General features: G+C 41.1%; 2 protein-coding genes across 2 annotated transcripts; one reads left to right on the top strand and one right to left on the bottom strand.

Moving 5' to 3' along the window:
- Window positions 1–2,644: 2,644 nt before the first annotated feature.
- On the bottom strand, window positions 2,645–12,283 carry usp38 (ubiquitin specific peptidase 38). Its single transcript, XM_079219301.1, has 11 exons — window positions 12,261–12,283; window positions 9,651–10,341; window positions 8,310–8,445; window positions 8,082–8,211; window positions 7,776–7,877; window positions 7,247–7,405; window positions 6,903–7,096; window positions 6,687–6,780; window positions 6,472–6,578; window positions 4,849–6,193; window positions 2,645–4,200 (listed from the first exon to the last, which is right to left on the bottom strand). The coding sequence occupies exons 2-11, from the start codon at window positions 10,330–10,332 to the stop codon at window positions 4,036–4,038; spliced, it is 3,114 nt and encodes a 1,037-aa protein (XP_079075427.1). The 5' UTR covers window positions 10,333–10,341; window positions 12,261–12,283; the 3' UTR covers window positions 2,645–4,035.
- A 1,080-nt stretch (window positions 12,284–13,363) lies between these two features.
- Window positions 13,364–21,123, top strand: smarca5 (SNF2 related chromatin remodeling ATPase 5). Its single transcript, XM_079219441.1, has 24 exons — window positions 13,364–13,568; window positions 14,728–14,832; window positions 14,922–15,088; window positions 15,188–15,288; window positions 15,384–15,484; window positions 15,580–15,759; window positions 16,059–16,214; window positions 16,304–16,435; window positions 16,586–16,654; window positions 16,772–16,881; window positions 17,007–17,233; window positions 17,711–17,832; window positions 17,975–18,127; window positions 18,268–18,400; window positions 18,521–18,669; window positions 18,762–18,884; window positions 18,976–19,083; window positions 19,211–19,324; window positions 19,431–19,553; window positions 19,671–19,803; window positions 19,906–20,024; window positions 20,217–20,429; window positions 20,524–20,637; window positions 20,793–21,123. The coding sequence occupies exons 1-24, from the start codon at window positions 13,494–13,496 to the stop codon at window positions 20,856–20,858; spliced, it is 3,093 nt and encodes a 1,030-aa protein (XP_079075567.1). The 5' UTR covers window positions 13,364–13,493; the 3' UTR covers window positions 20,859–21,123.
- The last annotated feature ends 20 nt before the right edge of the window (window positions 21,124–21,143 follow it).

Genomic DNA, 21,143 nt, shown 5'->3' with positions numbered 1-21,143 from the left:
CCTTCGAAAGTCGACTCGCCGACCAGGCAGTTCTTTGAAATGCACAGACCAGATTTTCCACGAGTTGGGAGTCAAAAACACGGGTATATCCAGGGCTCGGATTTAATATAAACCTCCGCGGCACCGCCTTTTGAACAAATATCACCGGTGACTTGTGTATTTTGTTCAAACTGGAACGCTGTGAGAGCAGGAAGAAAAAAAAAAGGCACAGGCAACTGGAAGTCGCCAAGTTTCTGTTGTTATATTTAACGTCTCATGCTAATTCCCGTCAAAGTGGAGCGATTCCCAGTTGCCGAGACCAGACGTAAATGTCCCACAGTGTGCCAGTGCATAGTTGTCGTTTCCACGCAAATTAAAACAATCTTCACCGTAAACACTGTGGTTCCGCCGAGCTTCCTCACCAGTTTACTCCCATGGTTCCTTAATTGTGATTGACAGTGTGGCTCCGTCTTTCCCTCAACTCACCCTCCTCTAAAACATGGCGGTGTCAAGCTCGCGGGCCGAACGGCGGCAGAGCGGATGTTCAAGGATTCTTTCAAAATAAATGTTTGCCTCGTCCCGAAAAATAGTTTAAATGGCTCTATCGCGCAGATGTTAACGGCTAAATATGACATTGTACGTGTTCATTTGCTATTTTGTCTTTGTTTGTTTATATTGAGCAGTCACAGTTATATATGCTCGTCTGTTCACATTTTCAGAGTCATGGCTAGTTATACTATTTGGTAAAATCATCAGTTTAACAAGGGCCAAATTAATGTCCACGCGTGGATCATGATCTCCCCTTCAAGGTATTAGTCATGTTTAGAAAGCAAAACTACGCAAAACATATTCTTTCAACGTTATCCCTCAACGTTGGGAGATTTATTTTGAAAGTTATTACCGGATGTCACGTTTTTGTAGCTACGCTCACTTAATTACTTTAGAGGACGAAATGGGGAGGCGGCGGCGTGCAGGGAAAACTATAAAGATTAAACCATGGGACATGTAGTTCAACTATCGTTTGTGTTTCGTCCAAAAACACAACAAATTACTGTAGGGCGGTTTGATAGATATAACATGATGTAATAGAGGCACATGCTCCTCTGGTAGAAAGTGCACTCAGACAATTGCAGGGAAGACAAAGAAAGGACCCACCTCAGTCTGAAACGAAACGTCCCAAGGAATCATTGCACGTCTAAACTACATTATCCATAATGCGTGTTTATTCCTTAAAGAAAACTCGTTATAACATCATGTAATCTTAGGAGAATAGAAGGAAGACGTCTGAGGTGTCATATTATGGCATTCATCTTCTGTGTTATTTATTCTCATTATTGGACATAGAGTACAACAGTTTAAATCAGTATCAAATATGTAGTCCTTTACTTGTTTACAATTCTTTGAAACTACAATTTATATCAGAGATATATTTTGTCAGCATGTGATTCTTTCTTTGAACTGAATTCTAAGATAGATAGAGCAGTCGTTTTCTAGGTGACTGTCCAACACCACAATTGTAGATAAAGGTAATTTTTACAGGTAGGAATATTGATTTGGTTTACCTATCTGATCAATATACCGGACTCAGCATCCACAACTAGTATAATTCATTAGCAAAGACGTGATCCCTGTCAGAATGGTGTCTAAGGAATCGTATTGGAATGTCATTGTAATGGTAAACACTTCCCCCAAAGGACGTTTCTTGTTAGTCTATGATTAATGACTTTGCCATTGTACATTAACTCTTTCAACAGCCACCACGCTATAGATGAAGAAATAGGGAACAATTAAAGGATGAAGACAAAATACACAAATTCCAGTTCTTCATAATAGCCTCCCATATATTTAGCACTATACAGTCCTCTTGTTACAACAAGTAGCTTGTGTGGAACGTTCCTCATTAATTCAGCATTTGTGTGCATATTGTTTCTGTGCTTTACAGGTGCATACATCTTCAGTTTGTGTAAGTAAATTGTAATAACACCAGATGAACAGACCGGGCTCACTGTCAGTACATGCCTTGTATGGAACTAAAAAACCTATACATTTTTTTTAATATTATAAAATCCTAATGACATGAAATTTAACAAAAGATATAACATACCATAAATGCTTTTCAACAAATGTGAGGTGAAAAGTGTAATGCTTTGGTTTATTAATAGTTGAGCAACATTGATTTTATTCCCCCAAATGCACATTGAAAGATTTTGTGCTACTTCAAAGTTTTTACTCCCATATCAATTGCTAATTAGTAATAAATGGCACATTTTTAAATCCTTTGCAGTTGCTACATTACAACTGTCATTGGTACTTTGCTTGTGGGAATAGTAAGGAATTGCATGTGATTTCTCAGACACTGCTTTGTCTCGACTCACTTCCATTTATGGCAAAAATATTTTGCAGTCAAAGCAAAAATATGATACATGCGCTTGTTTTGATTAATTATGCAACAATGTACACTTTGTTTTTTCTTTTTGAAATCAACAAAGTTGCTTACACAATAAAAAGATGCATGCTTTGGAGTGGGATTATTGAGGTTAGTCGTATAAATAACATTCATATATTTTTACTTTGAAGCATTTCTTTAAAAAACATTTTTTATTTGTAAATCCATATCGTTACTTAAATCTAGAAGAAAACCGGCTATAGTTTTGAAAATGTCTGTACACACTGCAAGAAAGTATTATACATTTTGTACAATGGGTGATGATCCCATAAAAAACAAAAGGCAAGATCTATGGCTCCTTGTGGTTTATATATTCTATGCAGTGGAAATGTCATGCAGACATTAAGTTTAGCTTCATACCACATCATTTTTTTTCTTCATATTTCCAGAGAATTTAATAGGTTTCCAGAAACCATGCTGCTTCGCCTTGCCATCGATCAATTGAGTATAATTGCCTTTCATCTTCATAATTTCATTTTTTTGGTACTTTTGTATTGTCATGTTAGCCATTACATTTATAGTTAAATCACCAACATACCTCTTTAAATAACTTAAGTTAGTTAAGTAAGAACATACAACGTATACAGGGTTGTTTTTACTGTAGGGACAGGTGAAGCCATTATGAATATTAACACAGTACAGCTGAGGCAAGTATGTATCCTGACAAATTCCTCTTCAAAAATCTGCATTAAATATATCAAAAAGGCACATAAAATCAGCATGAACACAAAAGTCTCCCTGAATGATCAACTCAGAGGAATACATTAAAATATGCTGTCAAACAGTTAACTGTTGTCAAATATGTTTAAACACAACCTATTAGTCAGCATAAAATATTCATGTTGAAAATGCCTTAATCGTGCAGATTACCAAAATGTAGTATTCAATTTTCCACACAGTTTTGTATTCTGTGATTATGATATTTTAAGTCATATTTACATGTATTGCATGGGATATGAAAGCTGTAAAACACAGCAAAGCACACATACAAAAAGATCCAAATATCGTGAAAATCAGAGAACAGCTCGTGAAGAAAAGCTGCATGCAAATCAGAAAAATACACAAAGGTTGTGTTCAGAACTTTGACAAATCAAAAAAGTCTGTTTATCTTACAGTTGAATGCTTTCTTCTGTACTGTGCACTGCACATGCATGTATTTGTGTGTGTGTGTGTGTGTGTGTTAATATTATAAACACTACGGCAAGCCAGATAACATGAGCATGTTCTCGACTCAACCAGTATCACATATCTAGTAATGTATGCAATGGATTATTATTATCGTTGTCATTTTATTCAAGGGAGAAAATACATTTGCACCAATATGTTTTTTTTCCTCTATCTCAAGTTTTGAACTTTGGAAGTTCAATGAAAAATTACAATGTTGGGATCACAAAAAAAATCTCAATAAATAAAATACAATCAAATAATGAGTGAAACAGTGGTATTACAATATTTTAAAAAGAACAAAAATCAACTGTAGTATCAGAATCACCGCAGACACCGTGTGTGTGTGTTTGGGGGTTGTTAGATCATTTCAGTGCTCTTTTCATGAGGTTATATATGCACATCTATGGTATGATCAGTTCTCAACTCTGCAGCATAGTCTTTCTTCAGAAGACCAGTCTACTGATGGTATTGAAGCCTCCTCCCCCTCCACCTCCACCAGATGGGCCGCAGCTCCCTGGTGGGTTATTGTCATCTGAACCGTTGGGCCTGAAAGAGCAGGAGGATGACGGGGCCTGGAGAGCCTGGGTCCGAGCACTGAGCTCCTGTTCCTATTGACAGCGTGGAGGAAAGAGAAATGTGTCAGAGTTAGATCACTTTTTACGTGTGATGGGGACAAAAACAATATGAGGTATGCCAAAGAGTGAATTTAACAATTTGACAGTTATTCAGAGATGTCACTTAACATTATTACAGCACCCTCTAGAGGTGATTTACTTTACTCGCTTATACAAGTGCACTAGAAAGTCAACTCTATACAACACAGTTCAATGACTCGTGAAATTACACCTCATGTCTTGTAACAGGACAGTTCAGATTTGGCTTCAAGTTCAGTCAAAAACATTCCAATACTGTCTCAGTCTTCTGTAAAGGTATGGTCTGTTTTCACTCAGTTTCTTTCCACCTGAGAGAATCGTTTACAGCCCTCCACTTTCATAATAACTTCACGCTTAGAGGGGTTAGTGGTAATGATGTTACACGTCAAATGCATGTAAAGCATTAAAAAATAAGCACAGTGGTTTCAACCAAAATATCCAGTGAACCTCTTAGCAGCAGATTAAATACTTGCTTTAATGCTAATCACTTCACACTTGGCTAGCATTTATTAGTATAATTTATAGGGAGCAATTTTAAACGGGTATCACAATGCCTGTATGTGGGAGAAGTAGGTTATTTTTTTTGGGTTCACCCCCACATACCTGTAAATACAGCTTGTTGTCCTTGATTATAGCATCCAGTAGTTCTTTCTGCAGGGGAGGCTCAACATTCAATCTCATTCCGTTTGCCAATAGTCCCCCGTTTATGTTCTGCCCTGGCAGCTCCTGCTTCCTGTACATGAGCACATACGCCGTGTCCTTGGGGAAGCGGTTTGTAATGTTCTGCACTGATTGGAAGGACGTGAATGTCACTCTGCTATCATTGAACAGCAGCCAATCCCTTGCCTCCTGGCCACTATTAGGGAGCGTGTTTCCTTGTTCAGGTGGAATTGAGAGAGCAGAGCAAGTGGAGAGGCTACTCTCAGGGTGGCCATTCCCCAAGTCCTCCTTGAGGGTAAAGTGGTTAGCTGGATGTTGTGCTCCATCTGCTCCATTAATGTTATGAGCGTAAGAATAGTAGTGGCCACTCTCCGACGATATCCCAGAATGCATCACCACTGAGCTGAGGACATAGGGCATCGACTGGATTGACATCTCGACTCCACTATTGATCTGCTCTGCTCCAACTATTCTCTCCTCCTCTTCCTCCTCCTCGTCTTTTTGAGATGGTTTGAGCTTCTTTGCCAGATTCTCACTGCTCTCCGGAGAATCCACTTGCAGAGGAGAAGAGGTACAAGAGGAACATTGTGTCTGCATTAAAGGGGCGTGTACAGGAAGTCTCATGAGTGGCGGGATGGTGACGTTGTCCAATATCTTCCTCCGGACATGGCATTTGGCATCATAGGAGAATCGCAGCAGGGTGAGGATCAAGTATTCAGGTGCCGACACCACTTTCATGGTCCTCTCTGCCCGCTGGAGGGAGCTACACTTCTCACAGAAATAGGCATTCTCTTCGTCCAGGATCTCTGGAGCCAGAAAATAGTTCACCAAGTCAGGCACAGACAGAGGAGGCTCATTACTCACGGGCACAAAATGGGCATTGCTAGCTGGTGCTTTGGCCGAGCCTGGCTCAGGAATTTCACTGCCGCCATTGACGGATCCCTGACAGAGAACCTTGGGTTCTTCAGAAGGCCCCTCAGGCTGAGGGCTGCCCTGGGAGGCAGAAGGACAGAAGGCCAAAGAGAGGTCTGTAAAAGGCTCCTCTTTCTCAGAGATGCAGTTGCACTGCATACAACGAATACCTGTGATCAACTTCCCACCAAAAGTCTTTTCTATCAAAGTCCTCCCGTCATCCTCAGGTTTGATTTCTGCTGGATCCAAAGATGACTCCTCGCCATTCTCTGGAGAAGTCGGACCGGTTGGGTCTTTGCTGCTTGTGTGAACATGAGGGGTCACCTTTGGCTTAACCGACTCCAGGACTTGAAGTGTTTTCTCCTCTTCATGTAACCTTGAGAACAGGAGACAAGGGGAGCTCAACATTAGAGGAGAAAAATCAACTGCAATGTTAAGTGCCACTCTAAATGCTTTATGCGTTCTTATGAGCCAAAGCTTTTTTGTCAACATCTTTTCATTTAGTGGCACGAAAATGATGCATTTACTTTTCCTTTAAATGTTCCCCTTTGCATCATGTCATTCGTTTGGCAGAGGGGAACAATAGAGAAAACGTAATTAAACTTGACACAATCCAATTATGATTCACCTAATCTGCTTGGAGCGTGACCGTACCTGTCTAGAAGAAATCTGAGGTACTCAGAACAGTCCTGCTGAGAGCCGACATTGAACCAGGGAGGCCGAGATGCTTCCAAGAAGTTTTTGGGGGCATATGCTGCCCTCTGCAGGAAACAGACATAAACAACAGAGTCGCTGTGTCATCGACTGTTGTCGTCATTCGTAATAATACTCTGTTATATGTATGATCTATTACACAGGTCAACACTAACCTGAGTGTGTGCAAGGAAAGCAAAGAGCAGCTGGAGCTTTTTCATTAGTGGGTTGGAACCATTTAGATGTAATGATAAAACATGCCGCCTGAAACTGTGAAAAAACAAAAAAAAGGTTAACTACACTCAAGACTGTCCATAATAAATGCATTATGTTTCAGTATACAAATATAAAAATGTAACAAGTGTGCGTGTGTATTTGCATCCACAACTCACTCTGTGGCCATGAAGAGAGTCTGGATGATGCTGTTCAGGAAGCAGGTGTTCCCCAGGTTGACCAGGCCAGTCTTGCCGGTCTCAGACTTTCCAACTTGCCTCAGAGGACCTGAGGCGAATGAGTTGGATTGGGACGTCCAGGCACTTTGATTCAACACCAGTTTGATTTTCTCTTCTCCGGGTTTCGGGAGATCCTGAGAAGAGACATTTGAATTATTAGATGAAGTCTAAAAGCTTTTTAAATATGTATGCAATGTAAATGCAATCACCTTTTAAGTTAACTGGTTAGCAACATTTTCCTGAATAAATATAGACACGAGAACATACATAGCATACTCTTTTACCTTGATGGCCTCTACTATGTGGTCATAGAGGTCAGGGAAGCCGGAGTACTGGTACATCATGCAGTGTATGAGCTCAGTGAACTGCAGCAAGAAAGCTTTGCTGGTGGGGAGACCGTCTGTCCTCAAAGACCGGACTAGATGCACCACATGTGGAACAACCTGGGACGGCGAGGGATAAAGATAAGAGAAAACCGTTCAGGACACCTGGTGCTGGAATACTGCTAATGTTAATCATAGAAATATGCAGCACGGTCAGCCAGAGGGTAGTTGCACATCTCGTTTTCTGACTCTTTCTGAGAATATTCACATTTTTAGATACTAATGAAATTATACAAAGCAAGGGCCATTGCGCAACATTTAAGTGCTTCACACATCATTAGCGGGAGAGTGCTGCCGAGCCCGGAGTTCGGGGAAAAGAAGTCTGTGCAGCTTTGAAGTCATTTAATTCAGAAGAGAAGAAAATTTTAAAACTAATAAAGCGGCCGTATGAGAGGGGAAATGGGCTGTGAGGAGGCAGGAGATCCCATACCAGATGGAAGGCTTCAGGAGAGTGCTGGAAACTCAGCAGCATGTGGGAGAGCACCGATAGCGCTCCCTGCCGCACAATGGGGTACCACAAACGACTGAATACCTATGGGTAAAAAAAAAAAAAAAAACACATCTTTATGTCATTACTACAGTTATACAGCCCTGGGTAAGATATCTTAATGACAAAAATGATACAATCCAGCTTAATTACTAATGCAGTTTAACATTTGTGTATCATTTAATTAAAATTGTTCTATTTCTGACTCGCTTCTTCCATAAATCAAAATGAGGAATTCCAACTACAAACCAGTTCAATTTTAAGCAGAGTGACATCTATGAGGATAGTGAACTTTTGAACTGCAGCCAGTCCCTTCAGTAGAGCAATGACCCAGGTATCAACATGTTGGGCCAGAGGCCAAGAAAGCCAGTCAATCATCCTGGAAAGAGAGAAGAATATAGAGTTAAAAATAATGTGCAAACATGGTGGTTATGTTAGGGTAACATTGATCTCCGATGATTCAGCGTGAGAGCGAACCTGCAGAGTGCTTTAGTCATGTTTGCATCTTTGACATTGTGGTCCGTGGTGAGACTCTTGATGAGAACTGTGATCATCTGAACGGGGATGTGCTGCACCAAGCTGGCCAGAGCAATGGAAGGGTCAAAGGAGGGGTCTGTAAAAGATTAATCACAGTAGAAATGGTACATAACGACACAACTTTATCTTTTCTTTTGGTATCAGTGGAGAGGAGTAGTGGTAGTTATGTAAAGAATGTGCGTTTCCAGTCAAATGTTCACTCATGTGAATATTTTACCTTTGGATATAATGGAGTGTGACACCCACCACAAACTACAGCTTCATATTTAAGTTATTCTTGTTGTTTTGTCCATCTCCTGTGACTTGGAATGAAATCAAGTTGTTACACTTTGAGTAGTGGGTATCTGCTGATATTAAGTAAAATACCTATTGCTTTGTACATAATACAGCTGCACAGAGAAAGCTTAAACTAAAGTGTGGATCTGCCGAGTTGTTATTGGGACAGGATTTTGACACTAGCTTTTTAGAAGCACAGATCACCTGAAAAATGCAACTGAAAATGAGGCGGTGACCTTTTAACCCAGAGCGGCTCTGCTTGCATCGCTCACTGACGCATGCTGTCAGTGTGTCTATATAATTGAAAGTGCTGCCTGCTGTTTGTTATTTTGTGCTGCTCACTCGCATCACTTCACAATCGGCTCAGGAGGACATGCCTAAAAATGTACCATCAAAAAAAATGAACGGCAGCTTTAAGTATTCTGAACTCAACTACATCTTTACAGCTAATGCTTCAACATCTGCCCTGGACAAAAATGCACAGTGTGAAATTGAAAGGTTTTTTTTGCTCCAAGAATTGCTCCGAGCAATGTTGTGTGTAAAGTGAGGCCACTATATCGAAGATAAAAAATAATCTGTGTGCCAATAATACTGAATGGATGAACATCAGCCAACCTAAACAAATGAGAACTAAGCCACAGGATCAAAGTCAGCTTTTGGCAGGGCCCTGAAAAAACTAAATTAAACAAGGTAACTGTTCCTAGGTGTTCAATCGTGTGCTAACAACCTTGGTATTACTGCCAAGATTTATGGAAGGAGCGTTATAAGTCATGGTTCCACACTGCCAAATGCAAGTACTATTTTTTCATTACTGGTAGACAGACATTTATAAATCTAAGAATAAATCTAAATTTGTTCACGACGTAAGCTTGTTAAGAGCATCTGTACCTAATTCCAGGTGTCCCTAAACGTACCCTCCAGAAAAGTAATGATTGTTTTTGCTCAATGTATTATAGAGGTTTTAGAAGGAAGAAAGAAAGAAAAGAAAGACAGAAGGAGCCTTACCTGTGGAAGAGATAATAGCAAACACTTCCTGCAGGGAGGGAAGCAGCGTGGCTGGATCAGCCTTCCAGATGTTTTGCAGCAGTGTGCTAACCTTTGTCACCTGACCTACATACTCTCTCAGCTCCCGTTCTTGGCTGGCAAAGCAGTGGAAGTAACTGATGGTCCTCACCAGCTGCTGGCAGAACAAAACGCCTGACTTTTCCCTCGGGATGCACTGCACAAAGTCTGACAGCAAAGTGCTCAGGTGGGCACAAAGAGCCGGCTCAGGACGTTCACACACCATCCTTAAAACCTCCACCTGAACCACGCTGAAGATCTCAAGCACAGAGGGGCAGCTGATAAGCAGCCGCAGGCAGCAGTGAATGTAGTCTATTATGGCTGGGTCTTTGCGGTCCAGCTGGCCATAGCCCTGCTGGAGAAGACCGAGGACAAAGTCTTTACTGAAGAAATGCTCAAACTCTGGGCGATGGTAACGTGCGTAGGCTTCCAAAACCTGGAAGCCGATCTGCCTCTGAAAGACATCTTCACCAAGCAAGACGAGGCGGGTGGTGAGAGAAAACAATGCCTGACACTGCTCCTCTGTCACCCCTTTCTCTGCTGCTTCCACTACCTTCTTCACAATAGCCCTCTTCACTGGAACAGAGTGATCGGAGCTCACAAGGCCCTCCAAAATCTTGTCCATGATGACGGTCTGCAGAAACCAAATGAGGAAATGATTAGCCGACACTTAAAAGTCACATAGTTTCTGCACTGAACTGACATAAACTGTAAAATAAATGATATAATTTAATATCAGTTTGCACTGTAACTCTAATGACTTTACATAAAGAGAGTCCTGTCCAATCCTCGATAGGCCTTTTTTCACAGAGGATATTTTGACATGTCATAGTAGGAAAAGGACAGAAAAATTCACTATGGCTGAATTCTATTTAGCTGCTTCAATTTTAGAGTCCTGGCATTATGGCTGAAGGCTCACTGTCATGGCTTACAGGGGTATTCGATTGGCATTATGATGTCTGTTGTAATAGGGTCCTTTCTACCAGTCTAGAGTTCACACATTGTCCGCATTCATTGAGTGCACAGACAGAGAGCATTCAAAAGGTAGACAGTGTACTCAGCGTTTATGTGTTGCAACTGAAATGTAGAGCCTGTAGCCTTTACTGGGACGTGACTACTGTCGCAGAATAGGTGTGTTCTATCATGTGATGAGACTTTTAAGTATTACACAACATAATTGCAGGTTTTTGCATACAGCTTTCAGAAGACATGGCCATTTTTTAAAGTGCAATACTAGAACGACAGCTAATTTCGACCACAAAATGTAAGGAAATAGTTTTTCATGTTTACAAAGGAATTTTACACACAAAAACATAGTTTTACAGAACTCTAAGTAGTAGTGTTTTTTTTATTTATTCAGCCACCACACACACACACACACACACACACACACACACACACACAACAATAAATATAGCCTATATATATATATATCAATAAAGCTACCCTCAAGAAAATAAAATATTTTTTAAAAGATAGAAATATAGAGAAACAAATATATTTCATTCACATGTAATCCTCAAAAATAGCTTTTATAAACAATCCTTTTGAAAACCAAAACATGAGTCACACATTATTACATCTAACGTTACCATTGTTCCATAATTTAACCCCAACAATAGATAAACCATCTTCTTTTAATACCTTTTTGGCTATTTATACGAGAAACTTACAAACATCTTTCAAAATCATATTCAATAAAACCTTTGTTTGGCAGTGACTTTTTTTTAAACATTATTTTATAATATACCAAATCCTTAAATTTCATAAAATGAGATTTGACAAACAATAGATTTGTGTCATATAGTAACCAGCATTTCTTCATAACACGTAGTTTTTGTAACAAGACTATTTACAAATGTTTCTTAGGTAGGCCTCAACACAATAACACATGTAACTTAAGAAAGTATGAGTGAGCAATACAGTATATGCTCGGCCTTAGAAGTTAATACAGCTCTAACTAGATGTATATAACTATAATATTAGTATTGCTATTGACTTTGGAATTGTACCATCAATATAGTCAATATATTGTCTCCATGTTATCATCATTTTATTTTTGACAGTTGGTAGCGTACAATATGGTGTTTTTTCATTTTTAATTTCTTTATCTATGTCCTAAGTCCAAAATCCATTCGCCATCTGCCGCAACACATAAACCATTAACGTTATATTACACGAAGTAAACATGAAATCACTTCACACCTGATGTTTTTCCTTCTTTTGCCGTTTCGGTAGGGCAGCGACCAACCGCTATTTGTGCTCCTTGTGTGGCTATACAGCTAGCCTCCTAACGCTAGCTGTATCGTTAACGGTTATTCCTTTGTGCCTGGCACTAAACGCGTGTCTCTAACAGTTACGCGTAAACAGCCGGAGCCCGTTCTACCTCTTCATAGCAGCAGTTGTTACTAAAACTCATTCGACAACGACAAAAAAACGAACAAAGCAGTCAAACAGGCCTACACGTTAGCTAGGTAGCGTTCGGTTACTCTGACTTAGCATAAATACGGTCGCGTATTCGCGCGATACAGAAGCCTTACGATCTGTGCTTACCCAAATAAAGCATGTCAACAATGTCCAAACGGAATGTCTTCAGTTGTCGTTAACGCTAGGTGTTAACCATCTTTTGACAGATAAAATCATGTTATTTTGGTTCATTTGATCATTCAGAACCAGCTGATTACCCGACCAACGACGTCATTCCTATGGACAGAGAAGTCGGTAGGACCCTCGTGTGAAGCAATTTTCGTCTTAACACTGCCTGTCACGCAGTTGGTGAATTTTGAGTGATAACATAATTAGTGGTTCTCCGTAAACGATGTTTTTGAACATGTTGATCACATATACTATTTTTTGTCAAATTCCCTTTTAAATATGTGGGCCCTTCTGAGCCGTTTCTGTGTAGTTATCATGCTGCCGTCCCATACCCCTCATCAACCTGAGTTGCCGGGTGCCAAGTTGGATTTGCGTCGCAAATATCTGGAAATGAACGCTTCAGTATTTCTTTCGTTGTCCTTGTGTGAGAGTGATACTTTCTTTCTCCCCTAAAACTCTACTGACTTGTTTCTTATTTGAAAAACCTGATATTCAGTATCAGAATCAGAAACGATTTATTGACTAAATGTATTGTATGTGTACACGACACACATACAATACATTTAGCTTGATGATTGGTGCATTACAACAATAAACAATATAAGACATGATTTAAATATGTAAAATGTGAACATTTAACGTTATTGGGTAATCATACGAGTACAAAAGCAAATTAATTTGTATGGATAGCTAACATATCTCTAAAAGAGTGTATGAATGTATTCAAAACGAATATGCTTATTAATTCAGCTGATGCACGAACAGCTCAAAATGACCTTCTTGCATGCGATTCAAATAAGTCATTTTATGGACGGATGTGGTCTGGTGTAATCAAACCAAAGTGTTGTATGTGGTTCAGTCGCGTCGAGCAAGCTTTATTTGAAGCTGTAAAGAAATCCACTGAGACAAAACAACTACAACAACAACAGCCCCTAAATGCAGCATGACGAAGTCTCGCGATAGTGCGGACACAGCGGGTTCTCGCTGTATGAGCGCGGGTGCCCGACTAAAACCTTGCTAGCGGGAACGTGCTGCCTGGGACCAACCGGTGTGTCTTTCATATAAACAACAGGATTCTTCTCATTTACTGCCAACCAAAAAGTTCGGGAAATCGTCAACGTCTCTCATACGCGATCATTTAAGGCACAACATACGAATATCTCCGAATCGAGGTGGAAATTCGATCAAAACATGTCCGAAATCCTGAACTGCTTGGAGCAGCGGGAAGAGCAGACCGAAGTTAAAGAAGCCGTAGTAGCAGTTGAGGTAAGACGGTTTAAAACGGGCAACGTCAACGCTACTGTCTCCTCTCCGCACTGCGTATGTCTTTCACAGACCCACACGTCTTATTCTCTGAAACCACCCGTGTTTTGCTCACTTGTTCGTCAAATTCGGCTGTTTTAACTTTCACTTTGTTAATGGTACCGCGGTCGGTTTGAGCTAGTTAGCTCATTAGCTAGCCGTTAGCTCGTGACAACAACAGCTCGGTCCCGTTCACTCGGGACGGAAGCTAACGTTACTGCAACAAGGCCAGCCTGTCTCGTAAACGCTCACACTGTTAGCTCAGCCCCGCTAGCAGCCCGTCGATCACGACATTAAAAGCACCAGCGTGTGCTTTTCTATTTACTCCCAGAGTTGCTCGTGACTGCTCTGTGTCGTGAAAGGAACGAGCTGTCCTGTCTTCTTTGTTTTCGGGAGGACGGTTCAGCCACGGCTTTTGTAACCGATGGATGCTGGTGCAGCGCTGCGTGCCCGCACCGTGCCTCCCGCTGCACGTTGTGTTGATAAAGTCCTTCAAAATTAATTATTTATTTTTTTCAGGTGTGAGTTACAACATTTACAAAATCAAATTAAACACACGTTTTAAATCCCACGCAGGGAAACTGCGTATCGGAACCATCGAAGTACAGGAACCAAGGAATAGTATACAGTAACTGGCCAGAGTACGACAATACACTATGAATATCATCAACAAAGGGCGATACACACTATTAATAGCCAATACAATGTGTGTTGAGACAAATGTATTGACACATAAGGAACAAATAATACATTAGATACAAATTGTGCACTGAATCAAAATTGGGAATCAAATTGGGTGGTGGGTGCAGTGTCTTGTCTTGGCAAATAATAGAGGTGGCAGTATGAAAAGCACAACAACAAAAACTCTTGGTGAACTAAAATGTGTCTAATACAAAGACTGCATTTCAGCAGCAAGAACAACAGACTTGAGTTTGTGCATCTTCGAACACAGGTGAAGGAGTAGCCTCAAGTGTTTAAGGTTTCATGTCAGGGAGGTTGGGAGTCCATGATAGCATGATCAGGCAGTTTGTCTCGTCTGTTCCTGTCTGCTGTTGTTGTTGTTTAACAAATCGGAGGATTGCCAGTAAACAAGACTGTTGGTGTTTACTTGTTTTTTGCTCAGGAGAAGTCTGATACTTCAGATGCTGGAAAAGAGTCATCTTCGGAAGCGGGTGCCGATGCACAAGATGCTTCATCATCGACAGCTCCGGGATATGAGGAGAAAGTGGTAAGGATCCGTTAACTATAGCTTTCACCTCGTGGCTCAACACTCCATTTTTGCATAAGTTAACAAGACTTTCTCCCTTTTGTATCTAGCTAACGGACCGGACCAACAGATTTGAGTACCTGTTGAAGCAAACAGAGTTGTTTGCTCATTTCATCCAACCAGCCGCACAGAAGACCCCCACCTCTCCTCTGAAGATGAAGCCGGGACGTCCTCGCATGAAGAACGATGAGAAACAGAACCTGCTGTCTGCTGGAGAGTGAGTACACGTCCTCTCATATTTATTTCATTTTAGGAATGTAACTCCTATTGTGATCATTAATCCATTAATCATTGTTTCTTCTCTGTGCTTTAACAGCAACCGACATCGTCGCACAGAGCAAGAGGAGGACGAAGAGCTTCTGAGCGAGAGCACCAAGACTACTAATGTCTGCACTCGCTTTGATAACTCCCCCTCCTGTAAGCAATGGCCTGTTTTTATTTTGGCATGAGAGAAAGGTATATTGCAAATGTATAAAATGAGCAGAAGTAACGATAATGCGTCTCTCATTTAGACGTCAAATGTGGAACAATGAGAGACTATCAGGTCCGTGGACTGAACTGGCTCATCTCTTTGTATGAGAATGGCATCAATGGCATCCTTGCTGATGAGATGGTCAGTACTTTCTCACAGTCAACACAGTTTACCTCTACATTTAAAAGGGTGACATATGTATATATTTTTAACTTACACACTCTGCTGCTTCTTAGGGTTTGGGGAAGACTCTGCAGACTATTTCCCTGCTGGGTTATATGAAGCACTACAGAAACATCCCTGGTCCCCACATGGTGCTGGTGCCCAAATCCACCCTCTACAACTGGATGAATGAGTTTAAGAGATGGGTGCCTTCACTCCGGGCCGTCTGCCTGATCGGAGACAGAGAAGAGAGGGTAGGCCGAGTATTATTATTATTATTATTATTATTATTATTATTATTGTTTGAAAAGTGGAAATACTTGCCAGGATTTGATATTTTACTCCGTAATGCTTATTTGTTTGATTTTTATGGGCTCGTTTTGCAATGGGAATTGAGAATTTGGAGCGTGGAGTTATCAATGGCATGCACAAGATTTCTTTTCTTGAGTAGGCAATCTCTCACTGAGGGCTACAGCCAATTCAAGCTTCACTAATGGAAAATAACTCAAGTGTACAATTCTAAAGGGCAGAATGATTTTTGCATCAATTTCAGAATGCTCTGATCAGAGATGTGCTGCTGCCTGGAGAATGGGACGTGTGTGTCACATCCTACGAGATACTCATCATTGAGAAGGCCGTGTTTAAGAAGTTCAACTGGCGGTACCTCGTCATTGACGAAGCTCACAGAATCAAGAATGAGAAATCAAAGGTGAGGCAGCCACTGATACAAACTGGACATTTCATAGCCACTTAGCCTTTTCCAAAATGTCCTAACAAAGCAATTTTTTTATGCCATAGCTATCAGAGATTGTGCGAGAATTTAAGACCACCAATCGCTTGTTGCTGACTGGAACGCCCCTGCAAAACAACCTTCACGAGCTGTGGGCTCTGCTGAACTTCCTGCTGCCTGATGTCTTTAACTCATCCGAGGTAAGAATCACCTAGAAATGAACAAGATCAACAGAGACTTTCACTAGAAGATAAATACTCCTTCAAGCTGGAATCCCTAGTTGCACTGATGTGGTTGTGGTCCATTCTTTATAAGAAAGCTGGTACTAATTACATTTTTTTCCACCAAAGGACTTTGATTCCTGGTTTGACACAAACAACTGTTTGGGTGACACAGAGTTGGTCGAACGTCTTCACACTGTAAGTATTTGACTTTTCCTCATGTCAACTTCCAACTAATATCTGTACATTTTAGGATGTTTCTTTTTTATTTTGGTTAAAGCAATCCTTTTGACCTGTCTTTTTTTTTTATTATAGGTTCTGCGTCCTTTCTTGCTCCGTCGTATAAAAGCCGACGTAGAGAAGACTCTGCTGCCGAAAAAAGAGATTAAGATGTATGTGGGCCTGAGTAAGATGCAGCGAGAGTGGTAAGCATCCTGAGTCCAGCTTTAATTTGTCCTTAGCATATTTATTCTTCTCTGCTTGAACTGGATACTGATATTAAATTGTCGTAAACTATTATGTAATATTTACTCATGTCACGAACCATCAGGTACACAAAGATCCTGATGAAGGACATAGACATTCTGAACTCAGCGGGTAAGATGGACAAGATGCGTCTACTGAACGTTCTCATGCAGCTGAGGAAATGCTGCAACCATCCGTACCTTTTCGACGGAGCCGAGCCTGGTCCTCCATACACAACTGACCTTCACCTGGCGGTGAACAGTGGCAAGATGGTGGTGCTGGAAAAGCTGCTCCCCAAGATGAAGCAGCAGGGTATGTAGATGGCCATGCTGTCATTTCAGGAGAATTTCTTGTTGTCATCTCGAGATAACATATTTCTATTACAGAATCTTGAATATTAAGATGCAAACAGAACAACACCTGCGTTAACCCTACATAAGCGGAGGAAGTAGTACTCAGTTTGAAAGTATCAATACCATAAAATACTCCATTCCATAAGTCAAGTCAAATCCTACTGTATTCAAAGATGTATTTATTTTTTGGACTATTCTCTACCCTTTGCTGTGAAATATAATAATTATGTACTTTTCGCAACTATCACACACTCAACACAGTCAAACAACAAGGGTTTGACTAATCCTTTACATCGCTTAGATCAGACCGAATAGAGGAATCGCAGCTTGAGTACATACAGCACATTCCCATAGTATATTATTTCAAACTGCGTGAAAGGACTAACTTCTTCCGACATTACGTTGACTGATTGTGCCGTCTTTCCTTTTATTCCAGGTTCTCGTGTGCTCATCTTCAGTCAGATGACCCGAGTGCTGGACATCTTGGAGGACTACTGCATGTGGAGGAACTATGGCTACTGCCGCCTGGATGGCCAGACACCGCACGAGGAGAGACAGGTGTGGTGCTTGGATCTTGTATAGTAATATGTCATATGAGAGATTTACGTTGATTGTTTACCATCTGTCTATTCACAGTCAACTATAAGATGTGTTTAATAAAAATACATGTCATTTTTCATGTATCTTTGTGTGTTTTCAGATCTCTATCAATGCATTCAATGAGCCCAACAGTTCCAAGTTCCTCTTCATGTTGAGCACCAGAGCTGGAGGACTGGGTATCAACCTGGCTACAGCAGATGTGGTTATCCTGTACGACTCTGACTGGAACCCTCAAGTTGACCTTCAGGCCATGGTTAGTACTCAACACCACATTCCTTGTTCAGTATCAAGTTACAGGATCAGATTTTCTCGTCCTTGTAAATAAGAGATTGTGTTGTATAACTTTGATTTCAGATGTAGGGATCATGACCAGTTTTATGTTTTCAATTTCAGGACCGAGCGCACAGGATCGGTCAGCAGAAACAGGTGCGCGTCTTTCGCTTCATCACTGAAAACACGGTGGAGGAGAGGATTGTGGAGAGGGCCGAGATGAAGCTGCGCCTGGACTCCATTGTCATTCAGCAAGGTAACTCCTTCTTCCCAGTCTTATTTGTACAGAAAGGATCTCTGAGAAATTGGTACAATACAGTACACACCAATAGGAGTTTTGAGTGAGCCACTAAGTTGTCTTCTGTTTGTTTCACAGGAAGACTAGTTGACCCAAGCGCAAACAAACTGGGTAAGGATGAGATGTTGTCCATCATCCGACACGGAGCCACGCATGTGTTTGCTTCTAAAGAGAGCGAGATCACAGATGATGACATTGACGCAATCCTGGAGAGAGGTGAAAGGAAGGTGAGTCTGGATGCAGTACATAATTTATTTATTTTTTCTTTTAGTTTTTAAACTTGCTATAAAATAAACACTCTAATATTGTCATTTTCTAGACTATGGAGCAGAAGGAGAAGATGTCTACTCTGGGTGAGAGCACTCTGAGAAACTTCACCATGGACACAGAGAACACCAGTGTGTACAAATTTGAAGGAGAAGATTACAGAGAGAAGAAAAAGGTACAAACACTAACGCCACCAGTCTTCTGTCTTTAATACCAAGAACATGATCCTTTGAGTATTTATCTTCATCTTTTGCTTCTTCATTCAGGTCATTACCAACTGGATCGAGCCACCCAAGAGAGAAAGGAAAGCCAATTACGCTGTGGACGCCTACTTCAGAGAGGCTCTGCGAGTCAGTGAGCCCAAAGCACCCAAGGTAGGGACAGAAACACACTCAGGATATAAAACATTAATGCAACAGGATGTGTAATTAGACTCTTTGTATTGATGGCATGTTATCCTGGTTGAGGCATAACATGTGTTTGTTTGACTACGATTCGCAGGCTCCTCGTCCTCCGAAGCAGCCAAATGTACAGGACTTCCAGTTCTTCCCTCCACGTCTTTTTGAGCTTCTAGAAAAGGAAATTCTGTTTTACAGGAAAACCATCGGCTACAAGGTACAGGCATTTTTTTGGGATGAGGATTAGAATATTAGTACACATCTGCATTGAGGAGAAAGGTCTTTAGAAATGTCTCTAAATCTGTCTGTGGCTGTGTGTCTAGGTTCCACGTAATCCAGAAATGGCAAATTCGGCCCAGCTCCAGAAAGAAGAGCAGACTAAGATCGATGATGCCGAGGCTCTCGCAGAGGAGGAACTGGAGGAGAAGGAGAACCTGCTGCAACAGGTACTGATTATTCTCCCCAATTGCAATCCATTCATGGTAATATGCTGCACGTTCTAATTAAATGTTTTATGTCTGGTTTTATTGTGCATATTTTGATCAACTGTACCTTCATTGCAGGGATTTACTATTTGGAACAAACGTGACTTCAACCAGTTCATCAAAGCCAACGAGAAGTGGGGAAGAGATGATATTGAGAACATTGCCAGAGAGGTTGAGGGGAAATCGCCAGAGGAAGTCATGGAATATTCTGGTAATGACAGCTTGTTTTCATTGTTTTTATCCTCTATGTATCTCACAGGCAAACTTTGGATTTCTTTGCATACCTTGTGAATTTGTGCCTGTGTTCCTTCAGCTGTATTCTGGGAGCGCTGCAACGAGCTGCAGGATATCGAGAAGATCATGGCCCAGATAGAGAGAGGAGAAGCCAGGATCCAGAGAAGGATTAGCATCAAGAAAGCACTGGACTCAAAGGTAGCTGACTGTCAACCATGTGGCTAATCATTTGTTGTCTACCTAATTAGCTTCATCTCGTTAAGCGTTGCGTTAAAACACTTTAACTCCAACTCTTGCTTGGATTCATTAAACGTCTCTTTATCACATTATCGGCTCTTTCTGTTTTCATTAATTAACGATTCCCTTATTGTTTCTCATCTCCTTGCCCAGATTGGTCGCTATAAAGCTCCCTTCCATCAGCTTCGTATCTCCTATGGCACCAACAAAGGCAAGAACTACACAGAGGAGGAGGACCGCTTTCTTATCTGCATGCTACACAAGCTGGGCTTTGACAAGGAGAGCGTGTACGACGAGCTGCGTCAGTGCATCCGCAATTCACCTCAGTTCCGGTTTGACTGGTTCCTCAAATCAAGGACTGCCATGGTAATATTGGCTGCTTTTTAAAACTATTTCTCTTTTGTTCGTATGCACGTCTTTAAAAATGTTGCTTAAAAACGATGTTCGGTGCTGTGTTTAGGAGCTACAGAGGCGATGCAACACCCTGATTACACTGATAGAGAGAGAGAACATGGAGCTGGAAGAGAGGGAGAAGGCTGAGAAGAAGAAACGCAGCGGCCCAAAGAATACCTCGGTAAGTTTTAAATCCATCTCGTATTAAAGGAAGCAAGCCACTTGATAATTGATTCCAACTGAGTTGTTGCTTCCCTGTCCTCTTATTCTGGACGGCATTGACTTTTATGTCACGGCTCGTAAAATCTCTCCTAATAATTTTCTCCTCCTATCTAGGCCCAAAAACGGAAGTCGGAGGCAACCCCAGACGGTCGCGGACGCAGGAAAAAGCTCAAGTTGTGAAGCTGAACTTAAATCTACTGAGTACAGTGTCAGAATTCGAGGGCGACAGCCATCGCCAGTATCATTAGTCCTAGTGTCTGTGTTTGTCTGGCAGGCTGTGATAATGTACTGTGTGAAACTGACCTCGTTGTATTAGGTTTTAGGAAGTGCTCCTACACAAGCCTGCCTTGTCACTTACCTAAACACTGCAGCTGTGCTGGTTTAGTTTTTTGGTTTGCTAGTTCTTTTTTACTAGTACTTAATTGAAATAAATGTATTTATGCCTGTTGGTTGTACCACATTCCA

Source organism: Taurulus bubalis, assembly GCF_910589615.1.
Source record: "Taurulus bubalis genome assembly, chromosome: 6".
Lineage (NCBI taxonomy): Eukaryota > Metazoa > Chordata > Actinopteri > Perciformes > Cottidae > Taurulus > Taurulus bubalis.
The sequence above is the reverse complement of the archived record's forward strand: the minus strand, read 5'-3'. Positions and strand labels throughout refer to the sequence as shown.

Bases quoted from the DNA above. Each gene is read 5' to 3' on its own strand.
- usp38 (XM_079219301.1), bottom strand. From the start codon at position 10,332: ATGGACAAGATTTTGGAGGGCCTTGTGAGCTCCGATCACTCTGTTCCA. The intron at 8,212-8,309 runs GTTCGCTCTCAC...CTCTCTTTCCAG, and splicing joins ATGACTAAAGCACTCTGCAG to GATGATTGACTGGCTTTCTT. The intron at 6,781-6,902 runs GTGAGTTGTGGA...GTTTTTTCACAG, and splicing joins ACTCTCTTCATGGCCACAGA to TTTCAGGCGGCATGTTTTAT.
- smarca5 (XM_079219441.1), top strand. From the start codon at position 13,494: ATGTCCGAAATCCTGAACTGCTTGGAGCAGCGGGAAGAGCAGACCGAA. The intron at 15,289-15,383 runs GTAAGCAATGGC...TCTCTCATTTAG, and splicing joins CTTTGATAACTCCCCCTCCT to ACGTCAAATGTGGAACAATG. The intron at 17,833-17,974 runs GTGTGGTGCTTG...GTGTGTTTTCAG, and splicing joins CACCGCACGAGGAGAGACAG to ATCTCTATCAATGCATTCAA.